General features: G+C 41.9%; 2 protein-coding genes across 2 annotated transcripts; one reads left to right on the forward strand and one right to left on the reverse strand. All coding sequences in view use genetic code 11, as the record gives it.

The window, feature by feature from the left end:
• Window positions 1–1,040: 1,040 nt before the first annotated feature.
• On the forward strand, window positions 1,041–12,060 carry EGR_02444 (Polycomb protein; the record flags this gene model as incomplete). Its single annotated transcript, XM_024491693.1, has 9 exons — window positions 1,041–1,050; window positions 2,471–2,524; window positions 2,710–2,795; window positions 5,219–5,767; window positions 8,048–8,454; window positions 10,281–10,772; window positions 11,299–11,564; window positions 11,665–11,780; window positions 11,935–12,060. The coding sequence occupies 9 exons, from the start codon at window positions 1,041–1,043 to the stop codon at window positions 12,058–12,060; spliced, it is 2,106 nt and encodes a 701-aa protein (XP_024353844.1).
• A 310-nt stretch (window positions 12,061–12,370) lies between these two features.
• EGR_02445 (60S ribosomal protein L6) lies at window positions 12,371–13,215 on the reverse strand (the record flags this gene model as incomplete). The annotated part of the gene is made up of 4 exons (XM_024491694.1): window positions 12,371–12,532; window positions 12,574–12,755; window positions 12,792–12,984; window positions 13,021–13,215. The coding sequence occupies 4 exons, from the start codon at window positions 13,213–13,215 to the stop codon at window positions 12,371–12,373; spliced, it is 732 nt and encodes a 243-aa protein (XP_024353845.1).
• Between the last annotated feature and the right edge of the window lie 217 nt (window positions 13,216–13,432).

A 13,432-nucleotide genomic window follows, 5' to 3' on the forward strand; every position in this document is an offset into this window, starting at 1 on the left:
GAATGAATGCAGGCAGCTTAGGTGATGAGGCTAAAAAGAGGTTGGTTATGTATGAGAACAATGCTGCTTTAATTGTACATTCAGCTATGTGGGTTTTTTATCCTTCATGGGCTTTAGAATACCACTTTGATGGCACGGCATTCTGTCTTGATTGAGCCTCTTGGTAAATTCAAATTTTGTAGGAGTCCTATGAAAGTACGTTTCAAAGTTGTCCATGATATCAATAAGGTATTTAAAATTTTTTTAACAAATTTAATTAGAATAAGGCAAAACTGTGCAGGCATCCTTTTGTCAAAACATATCATCGGTATTTTGGAACTCGGTATGGTTTTATGAACTCTCGACTAAATTGGGATCTATGCGTAGGATGGTGACTCCTTACGCATGAGGTTACAGTCCACACGTTCACCGGAGTATTACGATAAAAAAATGTCTTAGGGGCCGCAGAATGAGAGCACCACTCGATGTTATCTTAGTAAATACGGAAGTAGCGACTCGCAAGACTCCCCAGCGTGTACTGTGACCGAAAGGAGAGATAAGCTTTACACCTCTCACGTGAAAACTTACTCCAATCTAGCACCAAATGGAAGACCTATTAAGACAGGGACTTTGGACCAGACAAGTAATGTAATACGATGGTGGTTTATTCTTCGGTATTGGTGAGGCGCCACTTTTGGACTTTTGCGTTTGCCTTCTTGTATCATGCTGGGTGGATTGGCCTTCGAGCCATGTCAGTAGCCTAAACACCCTCTCTGTGCTGAATATATGCATTCTGCTCAAGCATTGTGTCTTCTTTCGTCTTCAGCGAAGTCCCGGGACGCAACAGTAAACTACCATCACCTCTGTCTATTAGCAATATATGTTCCTGCAAACAAATTTGGCTTTGCACGACTTCAGCGAAGACCCAGGCAGATACACCAGATCCTGAAGGTCGAAATATCTGCCCATTGTCGTCAAAGTGACGCAAATTTATTCGTTGTGTCCGAGTGAGTTAAAAGGGAGCACTTTGAGATAGACGCTTAAATTATTGAAGTCTTAAAATGATGACTGGTATGTGTAACACCGGTCAATATTCACTTCTATGAGAACTGTAGGATACTTGTGCAATACGTGCTTATTTTGAATGCATATTTCGAGCAAGAAGCGGTCAGTTCTAGTCAACTACGTAGCGGAGCTCACACATTTTTCCTGGGAGGAGGAAACGAACCTCCACCCTTTTCAAGCCTCAGTAAATGCAAACTCCCAAATCACTTATGAAATGAAGATTTCATCTGTCATAAACTTTTTTCCTTCCAAGTATACGAAAGAAGCGATAGGAAGGAGTTGAACCCGTTATAGCTCGATTCACTGTTAGTTTTCGAGAATTAGTAATAGGCGAAAAGGGTCTTCAGATGACTTACTAGTTCAGCATCACAGAGCAGTTACTTAGGTATCTCATTTCAAGTCCTGGTATCTTTAATTATGAGATGTTTTGGGAAAATGTGGGCTAGGCAAGACTTAAACTTAAATTTTATTTACATTACTATTAAAGATGTAGGAACGCTCGTACGCCATTATTTGTGGAACGCATTCCAGGAAGTCTCGAAAATATTGCAGAACTTTGGATTTGAATTCGTTTGCAATGAAGTCGCGAAATTAACAAAGATACACTATTGAACGCAATTCTTCTGCATTCATTGGTTGATTAATTTATGCTGTTTAGCCTACTTCTTAGGATTAACTAATCTATGCTAACAGCATAACTACCTCGTATTCAGGTTTTGAGCTAGAGGGTATGTTAGGTTTTGGACTAACAGCTTTTTTGCTTTACTGACCTTCAAATGATGTTACTTATATGATGTGGAGTAGTATATTCTCTAGGGTACACATCAGGCTTTATCTGTCGTTATGTCGACGACTTGTTTTGGCTATGAGTTCTCCTCAGTTTTATTTATTGCCATTTCACTTATAGTGAATTGTCGCACTATGCGTGGGGAGTTCTGTTTTCGCTTACTAGTGTTTTCTCTCAGGTTTTGATTCCAAAGTAGTTAAATTAATTATTATATAGTATATATTTCAATCCACCTCGTCTATTCATTCGTCCTGGAGTTGTAGAAGTTTGTTCATTGTACTCCTATTTATTCCTTTCTAGTTGCTTAATTGTTCCATTTGCACAAATCAACTTGCTCAAGAAATTAATCCAATCAATTATTGTGACAGCCTTTTAATCGTAATTTGCTTCTGTCAAGCTCATTTAATTATTATGGGATAGTCTATCGCTTAAAGCTATTTGTTTTGGGTAAATGCGCATGATTAAATGAAGTGCGTAGCTGAGGTCTATTTTTTCCCGGTCACTAACTCTTGATTTGTTTCGTTGCACTAGTAATTGTCTCGTTTACTAAGTTTCTCTGTTCCTACCCAGTTTGGGCCCTGGGAAAAGCATGTGCGAACAGTGCTTGTATAAAATGAATTTTACTCTGCCCATTCCTAGAAATTGTGATTACAATGGGTCTTTATGATGTCGGAAGTGTTCGGGTTCGAGGAGGTAAGAATGCATGACCCCTCACTTCCACTCCCATTTTTCAGTGTTGTGTGTGCATGATTACATTCGTTTGGAAAAAACAACGTCGATTATTTTCTAATCCATGGCACATTAACATTTCGATTTAATCCTCGTGTTCTGCACCCCCTTCATTAACACTGTACGAATGTTTCCTTTGATTTGATTAGATATGGATCTTTCGGACAGTTTCGCATGGAATGAGTACTTGGAGAAGACAGGAGGCACTCCTGCTGCTTGGGAATGTTTTAAGCAGGTAAATTTTTCTGATTTGTTGTCATTTGAATAGAATACATAAATGGGATTGGGTGCCTCATTTTGTCCTTTATTACTGCGATGGTGATTGCTCGACGTTATTTCCTCGTCATTTTCGCACATGAATCTCCATGATTGTGCTACGTAAGCGGATGTTTTGATAGATGCCTACGTGAATTCTAAATGTTAACAATTAAATCAGTGGGATGTGTGCTGAAATTATAGCTTTTTTAATGCCAAATTTTCTCACTCAATCCACAACTTTCATATAACTCTCATACAAAGTCCTATATCAACTTTTCAGTTCAAGTCATTATGCTCAATTCTCTTAATATGGTTTTTACCTCGATATCGCATTCTTTATGGGTGTAGTCTGGTACATTGCGATGAACAACTTATGATCTCCAACTTTGTTATGCTACTGCAGCAATATGCATTGTGGTCAAATCGTTGAATCCTATATCCCAAATAGCTAATCTTTCCCAAATGATTACACCTAAAGTTAACTTTATATGTATTAGTATACATGCATTGGTTGTTTCACTGTCACTTCAGCTAGCGTCCGCTTGTTTTTCGGAGAATTTTTCTCATAGATGCTGTAGAAATTAAAGTATTGGCAGCAAACTATAGTTGTTGCGTCTTCCTTATTCCAGTTGTACCATTTTATGAGATATCGACAGTAATGAACATAGATATTATTCTACTTACTCTCATGAATCGGTAATACCATTGTTGGAAAACCTAGTGTTAGTATGTTAAATATCTGCTTGCAGTTTCCCATGCTCTCATTTCTGATAATTTTTTGTCTTCTCTAGAGGACAAATGCATTGGAATACTTCACGACAAATCCATACTTAGCTTAAGACCTTCTTTCATCATCCAGAAAATTTTGTTTCACGATCACCAAAATAGTTTAAATATTCCGTAAGTATTAATGTTAACTTGCACAAGTTGTGATTTTTTTGCCTCAGGCCTTCAAAACTACGAGGCCATACTAGATTCCTTTGCCATTAATCCCTTTTTGGTACCCACACTAGGTAGTTTCAATTTACTCTATGTCTTCTGCTTCCTTTTTTTGCAAACTATTTTCTGTCGAGTTCTCAACTGAGTATTTGCCCCTTCTGTTCTACAGAGCATCAATATTATCTTTCGTGTCCCATGCTTAAGTCTTTGTCTGCGATCACCTGCACAGATTTTAGTGCTGCAGAGGAACGTTGAATTTCCTGTTGTCTGTTCCTTGCGGTGTACCACGACCTCTATTGGTTAGTGTTTATTACTCAGCAGCGTTGTGTGCAAGCCTTGCTAACATCTGCTTCAGTCGTAACCCCTCTTTACAAGTGCTCCGTGTTGCAAGCATGTACATGTTGAATCGTGCAGTTGTCTGGCACAAGCGTTAATTGTGAAATCATGTTGTGTCTTGGATGCAATCGTCAATTCGCCCTGTGTGTGACTCTTATACCTCTATAAAAATTGTTCTGCCGCTCAAACAATCACCATCAGTGCATTTAATTGCCAGTCGGAGGGGTCTTGATGCGCAACTTGACAGTAGTAAATTTCATACTCGTCTTAGTAGAGTTAGGAAGTTTGATGGCGTCCATCGGAAGCTTTTTCCTTATATCCACGTAGCCTATGTAACTAAGTCATTTTCCTCCAGTCTAGCACGCTAGGTATCCTTTAAATTAATCTGCTTAATAGAATTAAAATAGCTTCCTTTTTCAAATGTTGTTTCCATTAGTTGGATGTAAGGATTTTGCATTATTAAATTCTGTGTCATTACTCGTTGAGGAAATTTATTCTGGCTCCTCCATTGTGACGACCTTAAACATGAACTGGAACTTGTCCTCCTCGCACTTAGTTCGTTCAGCTTCATACCTTTATTTTTCCCAAGTATGCAAAGCGACGTCCTGAACACGGATCAGTTTTTTTTTCAGCTCCATTATCTTAATCTGGACAGATCGCCAGCTATTTAGGAATATTCCAATTGACTAATTAAACGTCACCCTGCATAAGAACCCCAGAATGTCCTTCCACTTCACTTCGTCGCCATGTGGACTCCTTACTGGATCTGAAAATTTGCCATTGAATAGTGATTTACCCTCATGACAGGTGGTTGTGATTAATACCGAAACCAAGTAACCAAGATACATCCTTTTCCCTTCGATTAATTTCTCATTCGTGTAGTGGGGTTGGAACCTTAATTTTATCACTCGTTTTTCGAAGTACCCGGGTGACTATATAGCGTCCGTGATTTTCGCTTTTGACCTAAGCAACGCTTCTTTAAATACCTTAATCGCCTATTATGAAGATTAAAGCGGGTTATTAAAAGCTGAAATTAAAAACGGAGGAAGGAGGCTGATTTCTGAAAACACCAAATAATATCCGGATGGGCATAATCAGAATAGGCCCATTGGAAATCTTTTACAGAATCGGACGCCACCGGAAAACCTCTTTCAAGTAGACTCTCTTCTCGAGGCGGTGGATCAGAGAATCGCTCTAAATGAGACACCACCACCTCAACCACCTTCCGCTTCCTCTGCCAGCGGTGGCGTCGTGTCTACTGCTTTGAATGGCGTAGCTCCCTCCTCCATAGCTTCCACTTCCACTTTGTCGGAGGCGACAAGCAGTACTCCCGCCTCCACATCACCTTCGCTCTCCTCCGCTTCTGTGGCTCCTCGACGGCGACGTTTTTCCGTCACGGGAGGTGGACAGCAGCTACGGCGCTTCCGCTCAGCGCCTTTTAGTCTGGCGCGTGTTATCGAAACCGCAGGTCCACGGTTGCGTGTCCGCCTCGTCGGCACTGACGACCGAAACGACTGCTGGTTTCTGGTTGACTCCGATGAGATCCGACCCTACCCCTCCCATGAGACTCTTCAACCGCCTTTTGGCTATGTTCACAACCATTTGGTGTGGAACAAGACTCTGCGCCGAACCGTGGAGGAGGGCAAAGCCGCTCCTGCTGAGTGCTTCGCCAAGGTCTGTCCAATGTTCCACCCATTAGATGGTCATTTGTGATCAGTGGCAACTTTTTTGAGCTTTTCCCTTCCTATAGTTCGTATTTTAATCCTACTATCAAGGATAAATGTGAGGTGTCTGCTCGTTTGCAGCTGAAAATAGTGTCTATTCTGCGAAGATGTAAAGTGGTAAATGCGCGTTAGTAATTTGGTGTCGGCTACGTTTAATTCTTCATCTATAGCTCACGGTCAGAATGTACTGTCGGTTAAGGGCTCCTATTATGTAGTGATTTTGGTTCTGTAAATTGTTTTTGAGAGAATCATGTTGATTAAGTGCCTTAACTTTTAACACATTCAAGTCTCAATTTTTTTTTCAAAAAGGTTAGATTCTGTTTTGCTCATAGGCTTAATACTTTCTCATCATTCCGTTTTCTTTCATTTATTAGTTATAAATGTATTAATTATGTTTACGTGTCACCTTTCTCTTGTGCCCTCTTTAGTAGCTATGCTTGTATCTTCGTTAAAATATTTGTAAATAATAATCAGTTAATCACACTCAAATCCATGCATAACAAGGTTTCGCTTAATAATTTGCATGTAAACCATTTTGTTGAATTATTTCATACTTTTTAGCAATTTTGATCTTTTGTTTTCGATGAAAGTATGATTTGCAGCACCTTAATTGGTGTGACAAGTAATTGTTTTCCTATGGCATTGCTGTCCATATGTTCGGGCTCTTTGAAAACCCTGTTTTGCTCGCAGCTTCCAGCTTCATTTTAATAGGTTCAATTGCTCTCTAGCATTCTTGCGAGGGATCTTGGTTTTAGCTTTGGTCGAATCATCATATTTGGGTGCGTGTGCGAATTTCTTGTAAATGTTTTCATCACGCTCACATCAATCGGTAATGCGACTGGATTTTAGCATGAGGTGGCATGTTTTTCCCACTTTGTGCTCGCCAATTTTTGATGCTGCAGCAAAAATACTTGATTTCTGTTTAATCCTCCACCTGTAATATCACGTTTCATCATTGCTTTCCTGGTGCTTTACTGCACTTCCGATTGGTCGGGGGAGAATAGCAGAGGGTTTTTAAGGCATTCGGTTGGCATTCCTTCAGTACTCTCTTGATGGCATTCACACACGTCCTAATTATCGCAGCACAGGTGCATTAATTATGTGCAAGCGTGTAACACTCGCATTCTTAATTACCCTCAGCATGGAAGGTTAGCCCTGCTCAACGCTCCCAATTACAAGCCATCTCGGCGAGTTCACTACGCACACTTCGGGGTCATGAATTGAATTAAGGAATGTAAACTTAACCTCAGTCTACTATAGCCTTGCTTTTCATCCAACTATTCTTCGATTCAATGCGCACACAAATGTGGTATTCCCAGCCATTAGTCCAAAAAACCAAGTCTGTTTACTGATTTGGCAAGTGTATTAACGACCATATGGGGTTGAGCGTGCTACATTTTCTGTCCCAAAAATAGTGTTTACGCAATGTTAGTCAAAGAGCACCTTAAATGGTTCATTTTTTGGACGCATTCACGCAATAGATGTAGCTGGCTCCATTTCGCACTTGTCCGAGTTGCATTATGCGGGCGTGCGATGTGTTCGATGGTCTTTTTGAACAGGTAACCCGTGGACAGCGGCCTCAAGTGTTTTGTTTTACATTACCCGATTTTTTTCCAATAACTGCCTGCACCATCAGGAAAAGCTAGTCATATCACCCCTATGAATAAGTTGTCTGTGTCCAATTTTTTTTCAGCTGCTGTTATATCTGTAAGTAGTAACTGGGTTTTCATTCCTATCAAGGTGTAGTAGGTTGTTTCGCTTTTGAATTTGCTAAACGTTGGTGAGTGTGGTTCCTTCGTTCTTAATCCCTCACTTTCTCTCACAATCTGAGGTTATGGCAGCAGGCAAAACAACTTATTATTAATTCTGAAAATATAGTTTTCTTTTTTACAATTAAACTAATGCGGATTTTACGTCTATTAAAATGCTCACATGTTTTGCATTTTTGACACTGTTTAAAAAGTGCTGGTATATCTTTTCCGTGGTTCGGTTTGTTTAACTAAATGCTTTTATTACTGAAATTAACTGAGAAGTAATTGTTTCGCAACTTCTGTTACATTCTTTGATCTTTCTGATGTGCTGTCACATATGTCATTCTCCTTACTTGAGCGACTGAAGTAAGCATACACCAGAATTGCGAAACCTTGCGCTTGTAAAACCAATCAGCCGCTCAACGTGGAGGGTAAGACTTGAAAGCCCTTTCAAAAGTCGTCGCAACCCTCTATTGTAGCCTCCGCCAGATCCAGAGAGAAACCTCTTTAAGAAGGGTGACAAGTTGGAGGCGGTTGATCGTCATAATGCGCAGCTCATCTGTCCAGCCACCATAGGTGAGGTATCTGGTCTCCACGTGCTCATCTCCTTCGACGGCTGGTCAGGCAACTTCGACTACTGGACGCGGTACGACTCGCGCGACCTCTTTCCCTGCGGCTGGTGCAAACTCGCCGGCCACGCCCTCCAGTCCCCTGGCCCGGCGGCCATCCAGCATCTTAACCTCACGCCCACAAAAATGCCCGTCCTCAGACCCCCTGATTCCTCCTCTGCCTCCTCCTCCTTATCGAAGCTATCGGTGCCAACCCAAGCACACGCAAACCCCATCACCGTCTCAGTCAGAAGATCTGTATCCTCGCGCCGAAAACGGTACATGCCTTTGGCTATTCGTGGTTCCTCTAAGGGATTTTCACCAAAATCAGGTCTTTTTTTCCCAGTAGTAAGAATTGACTCTTGCTCTTGTGGAGCGTAAAGTCACTGCCATTGTGCCGAATGCTCTTCGGAAATTTCGCTATCTTCAAAAAGCATATTTTTTGACTTATAAAGAGGTGTGTTTGTGATTTTTTAAATTTTTATGCTGTGTTCGCAATTACAGGTTCTAGAAAATTTTGGATCATTGAATCAGTATTTTGAGAACTCAGACTTATGGGATAACGGGTTTGTGAATGCGCCTATTTTTTAATGACGGAGTATGTGCTTTCGTTATTCGGCATGGTAATTCCTTCCCCATTGTTTCGAGCTTATATCTCGAATTATGTTTGCACACAGCTAGTGTAATTTTTCCTGCTTTTGAAACCCATCGGGCTCTTCATATTGTTTCAGAACTGTTGGTGTAAAATTTTCAATATTTTCATTGCTCTTGTGAAGCCAAAGTTACCCTATCTGCTTATGGGCTTTTGTTGTGATTTTGTTTAGATACATTTCTTTGAGGAAAATATTTTTTGTATTACATCTTTTCCCAGTCGGAGCCTTTGAATCCGTTCTTCTAGCGTTTGGTGTTGAATGCGATCAGCAGCGTGAATGTGAGGTGAGTTTAGTGCGCAGTTTCCAACCGACCCAGTTAGTCTGTGTCAATTGTATTGATGCAGCTGTGAACCCTCTGCCGTATCTAGCCGAACAAGCTTGAGTGCCTTTTTTTATCCGGTTTGTGACCGAAATGACAACTGGCTGCCTGGAGACCTTCGTTTTCATAAAATTCTTTAACGTTTTTCCATTTTTTTTCAATGAATTGAAAAGGATATTGAGTTCATAAAGTCTTAAATGACGCTACATTTTTAAAGAATAAGATCATTGAAGTGTGTGTTAATTCCAAGGCTGATAGGACCTTATTTTTGTAAAAAAAGGTATGACAAAAGTACGTTAGTTCGTTTTCCAGTCTGCCGCCCCTTGGCCGCATGGATCCATTCTTCAATCATCTAAAAGGCATTGGTTTTGGTTCTATCTCAATCCTTTACTCTCGTTCTTGAAACTCCTACTATAATCTGCTGGCTCTGGAACTTTAAACTTGATTTTTTTCCGTTTCATTAATGAATTTCCTGCTGATTGAAATCCACATGAATTTTGCATAGTGCGAACCTCGTCTGTGGTTGCTACTGGGGTTAACCCCCTCAGCGTCATGCTCACATCTTTCTGAAATGTAGGGTCGTCTTTTGGTTGACTTGCTGCTCCCACAGATGCTCATTTCTTTTTTGCTTTTTCCTCCAAAGTAGTCAGTGTTTCTTCACTAACTTTTCATGTAACCAACTTGAGCTAGTTAGCTTGTTGACTGGGATCGTTAAATTTTTTCTCTGATCATTTGCATGCGCTAAAGTAATTCCATGCTGTCCCTCACCGTTACACACGATCTCTCGTCTGAGATGTTGCTATATTGTGACGGGTGTGCATATGATCGTACAGACGATTTCACATGTTACAGCATCTCTGAAACTCTCTTTTAGGATCATTCCTTGCTATTTCTACCCCAGACGGCGATAATATCATGAGTGACTTTGGCAACTGAAAACTAACTCTTTCCTCTATCAACCCATAGCCGTAATGTGGAAATCAGTAAAGTCAAAACGTTGATTAGACTTTAAATTCAATAGATTGGACGTGCTCTTGTTGAGACATTTCGTCATCGTTGAAGACTATTAACCTTAAGAGAAGAAGGTTATCGGCACGATGTCGATGTACATGGTAGTATATTTCCATTGTAGACTGACAATGGCTGGTAGCAGTTCACGTCGCCCACGCCTATCAGCAACAGAACCGGTGACTCGTCGTGTCTTGGACACTGTTCTTACCATCAAGCCGGAGAAGGTCGCTGTCTCAACTCCCATTCCCATCGCTACTCCCTCCACCACCGCCATTACGACAACAAGCACTACTTATACCACCGTCGCGTCGCCACCACAGCCGCCACTGCCTCGCCTCACTGTGATCACCAAGACCTTAGAGGATGGCAGCCCGCAGACGATCATTAAGGCTACTTCCAGCACGACTTCTACTTCCTCCTCGGATAAGTCGAACCACTGCCACGCCTCGGTGGAGGGTGGCAGTCCCATCGCCTCCACACTGCTACCATTGCCTTCCGACGCGGAGTTTGACAGTGCTGACCGAAAACGCAAGAAGTCGAAGAAGCACAAACGTCATAGCTCCAAGGAGAGCCATCACAAACACTTGAACAGTGATTTACATCGCTCAGTCAGGTATGTTGTTCGAAGTACATTAATTTTGTGAATGAGGCATTTTGATACTTTGGTGCGCTTTTTCATATTTTTTACTCTAAGCGTTGGTTTTAGCTTATGATGTAATGTCATGCCAACTGCGGATACTTTTTTAATATCCATTTTTAAGTTTCCGTAGCTAAGTGTCTTGGACGCAGGAGCGTTTTGTGCATATGTATTGTATTAATGGTCTTTTATGCCACTAGGCGAACATATTTTTTGCCTTTTTTGACACAGTAATTCCTTATGGTTTGTTTTGGACTGAATTTGGTGCAGTCTTTTCCGCCTTACTCCGCTTTGAAAGTGGTTTATTTAGAAAATTCCATTACAGACCAATTGAGCACCTTATAGCAGAAACTTTTTCGATGTAAGTTAGCAATGTCAAACGACTGTTGAGCATTGTTTTCGAAGTTATTTACATAACCCTTTAACTACCGAGAGCTAAATTTTGGGGTCAGGCTTCCTTATAATTCACCAATTCATCAGGCCTCCCCGCCGCGTCTTTTAGTTTTAGCGATCTCTGCAAACCGACGAAGTTAGTAATCCGCCAACGGCCAGGCGACCTCTCTGGATCAACAACACAACTCTTCGTCGACACCTTAGAAACTTCTCCACCACCACTCCTGGCCCCCTTTTCAACTAAGTTTTCTCCCTCAATTGGCACGTCCTCACGACGCAGTCCGACGCCTGTGTGCGTCGGCAGCAATGGTGATCCACCATTCCTTGGGCGAACCCAAATGCCCTCTCAGTCTACTGTCTCGCCTGCTTCAATGGGTGCGCGATAATGCCTACTGCTTTTTTTTAAGTAGTAAATCACCTGTGCAATTAAAGCGGGGCTTATTCATTCACCAATCTGATGCTTTTTACCCGACAGACCTTGGACCCTGTCCCCTTCCAAACGTTACAGAGTGGTCTACAGACGACGTGTACAACTACCTCATTTCTAAGGATCCATCACTAGTCGAGATCGCCAACACCTTCAAGGAGCAGGTAGAGTGGTCTGCATTATCTGTGCCAGCAACGTGCATTGGCACTCGTGCTGGGGTTCCTCCAGTGGATTCTAATGACACTCCCTCACCTTTCTGTGCGACAACCAAATCAAGCATTAAACAAAAGCTACAATAGCGCATCTTTCCCATTGCAGGAAATCGACGGCTCCGCACTTCTTCTACTAGATATTGAAACAATGCGCTCGCTCCTGAGCATGAAACTCGGTCCGGCACTTAAGGTTGACGACATTGTAAACCGGCTCAAGCGAGGCCACCTATAATCCCGAACACAGCACTTCACCTCGCGTTCCCAAGCACCTTCTGTGAATGCGCCGACCTTCCGTCACTCGCTAACCGCCGATGAGTACAGAGGGCAAACCTAGAGAACCACACTTTACTTACCCCAGCTACCCATGTACACGAAATCTCTAATCTCTCAGGAGAACAAATAAAGATTGACGTTTTGATCTCTTACAAAACCCACATGAGGACGCGCCCGCTCACACCAGGACGTGAGTGCCGCCCATAATTTATTGCCCCAAAAGCGAGTAGTAAGGGGAGCAACCTGTACAAACCTTTATCGTGAACACATCAAAACACCATTTTGTGGGGATAATCCTTCTTGCTCAGCGAAAACATGGACTTGAGATAGGAGGCCATGATGGAAGGATTCTTCCCCCTCTTGATAGCTGCAATCAGGGCAGTGTCAACCTGTTTCTGAAACTTCTTTCGATCATCGGAAACGGCGTACTTCTTGATAAGATAAAACAAGTAATAACGTAGGACAAGCGTACCTTCTCCTCCTCAGCAAAGATCTTATCCACGGTCTTTTTCGTCTTAAGGTCTTGGCGGCGGAAGAACTCATCCCCCAACTGCGGCGGTATTTTAATGTTATTAAGCTTAATCTTTGTCTTGGTGGCGATAACGTATCGCTGGTTAACACGCCTCAGGGGCACACCGTTATACTTGAAGGGCCCTAAGACATGTCATTAAAGGTACTAAAAATACCCACCGGTAACCAAAAGCATTCCACTGGCTAATGGCTTCAAAAACACAACGCGTTTTCCTCTGTGTCGGCCAGCAAGAAGAATGAGTACCGTTCCTGGGGTGATGGACTTGCGTATCCTGCGACGATGATCCTTGAAGCACTGCACCTTGCGAAGCTGCAACTTCCTCTTGGGATTTTGCACGTTATACATACGAGGCTGAATATGGGCAATAAGAAGTCGAGGATGACTTACAAATCTGGGTTTCTTGACAAGCTTGCGATTAAGAAGAGCACGCCTCTTAATGCTTTCCTTCTGCTTCTTCGTTAGCTTGCTCAGGGAACGAGCATGCTCGAGTATCTTCTTTCCAGATATAGGCCGACGTTTGTTGGAAAGTTTTTGCTTTGGAACATAAACAGGAGGCCTACGCCCCGCATCCACACTAGCCATCACGAGTCAACCTTTCAAAGCGGCACCAACGATCGATTCAAGTTAATTTAAACAGTCGCAATGCAAAAATACAGTGACAAAGAATTTGATACCTTTTGCCATTTAAAACCGGTAAAATCAAAAAGGGACCCACATTTAAATTTAAACTATTGTTTGCACTATTTTGCACAACTTAGGAGTGTATTTCCAGTTTCTATGGGGGATTCTTAGTCAGAGT

Source organism: Echinococcus granulosus (assembly GCF_000524195.1).
Source record: "Echinococcus granulosus chromosome Unknown EG_S00011, whole genome shotgun sequence".
NCBI lineage: Eukaryota > Metazoa > Platyhelminthes > Cestoda > Cyclophyllidea > Taeniidae > Echinococcus > Echinococcus granulosus.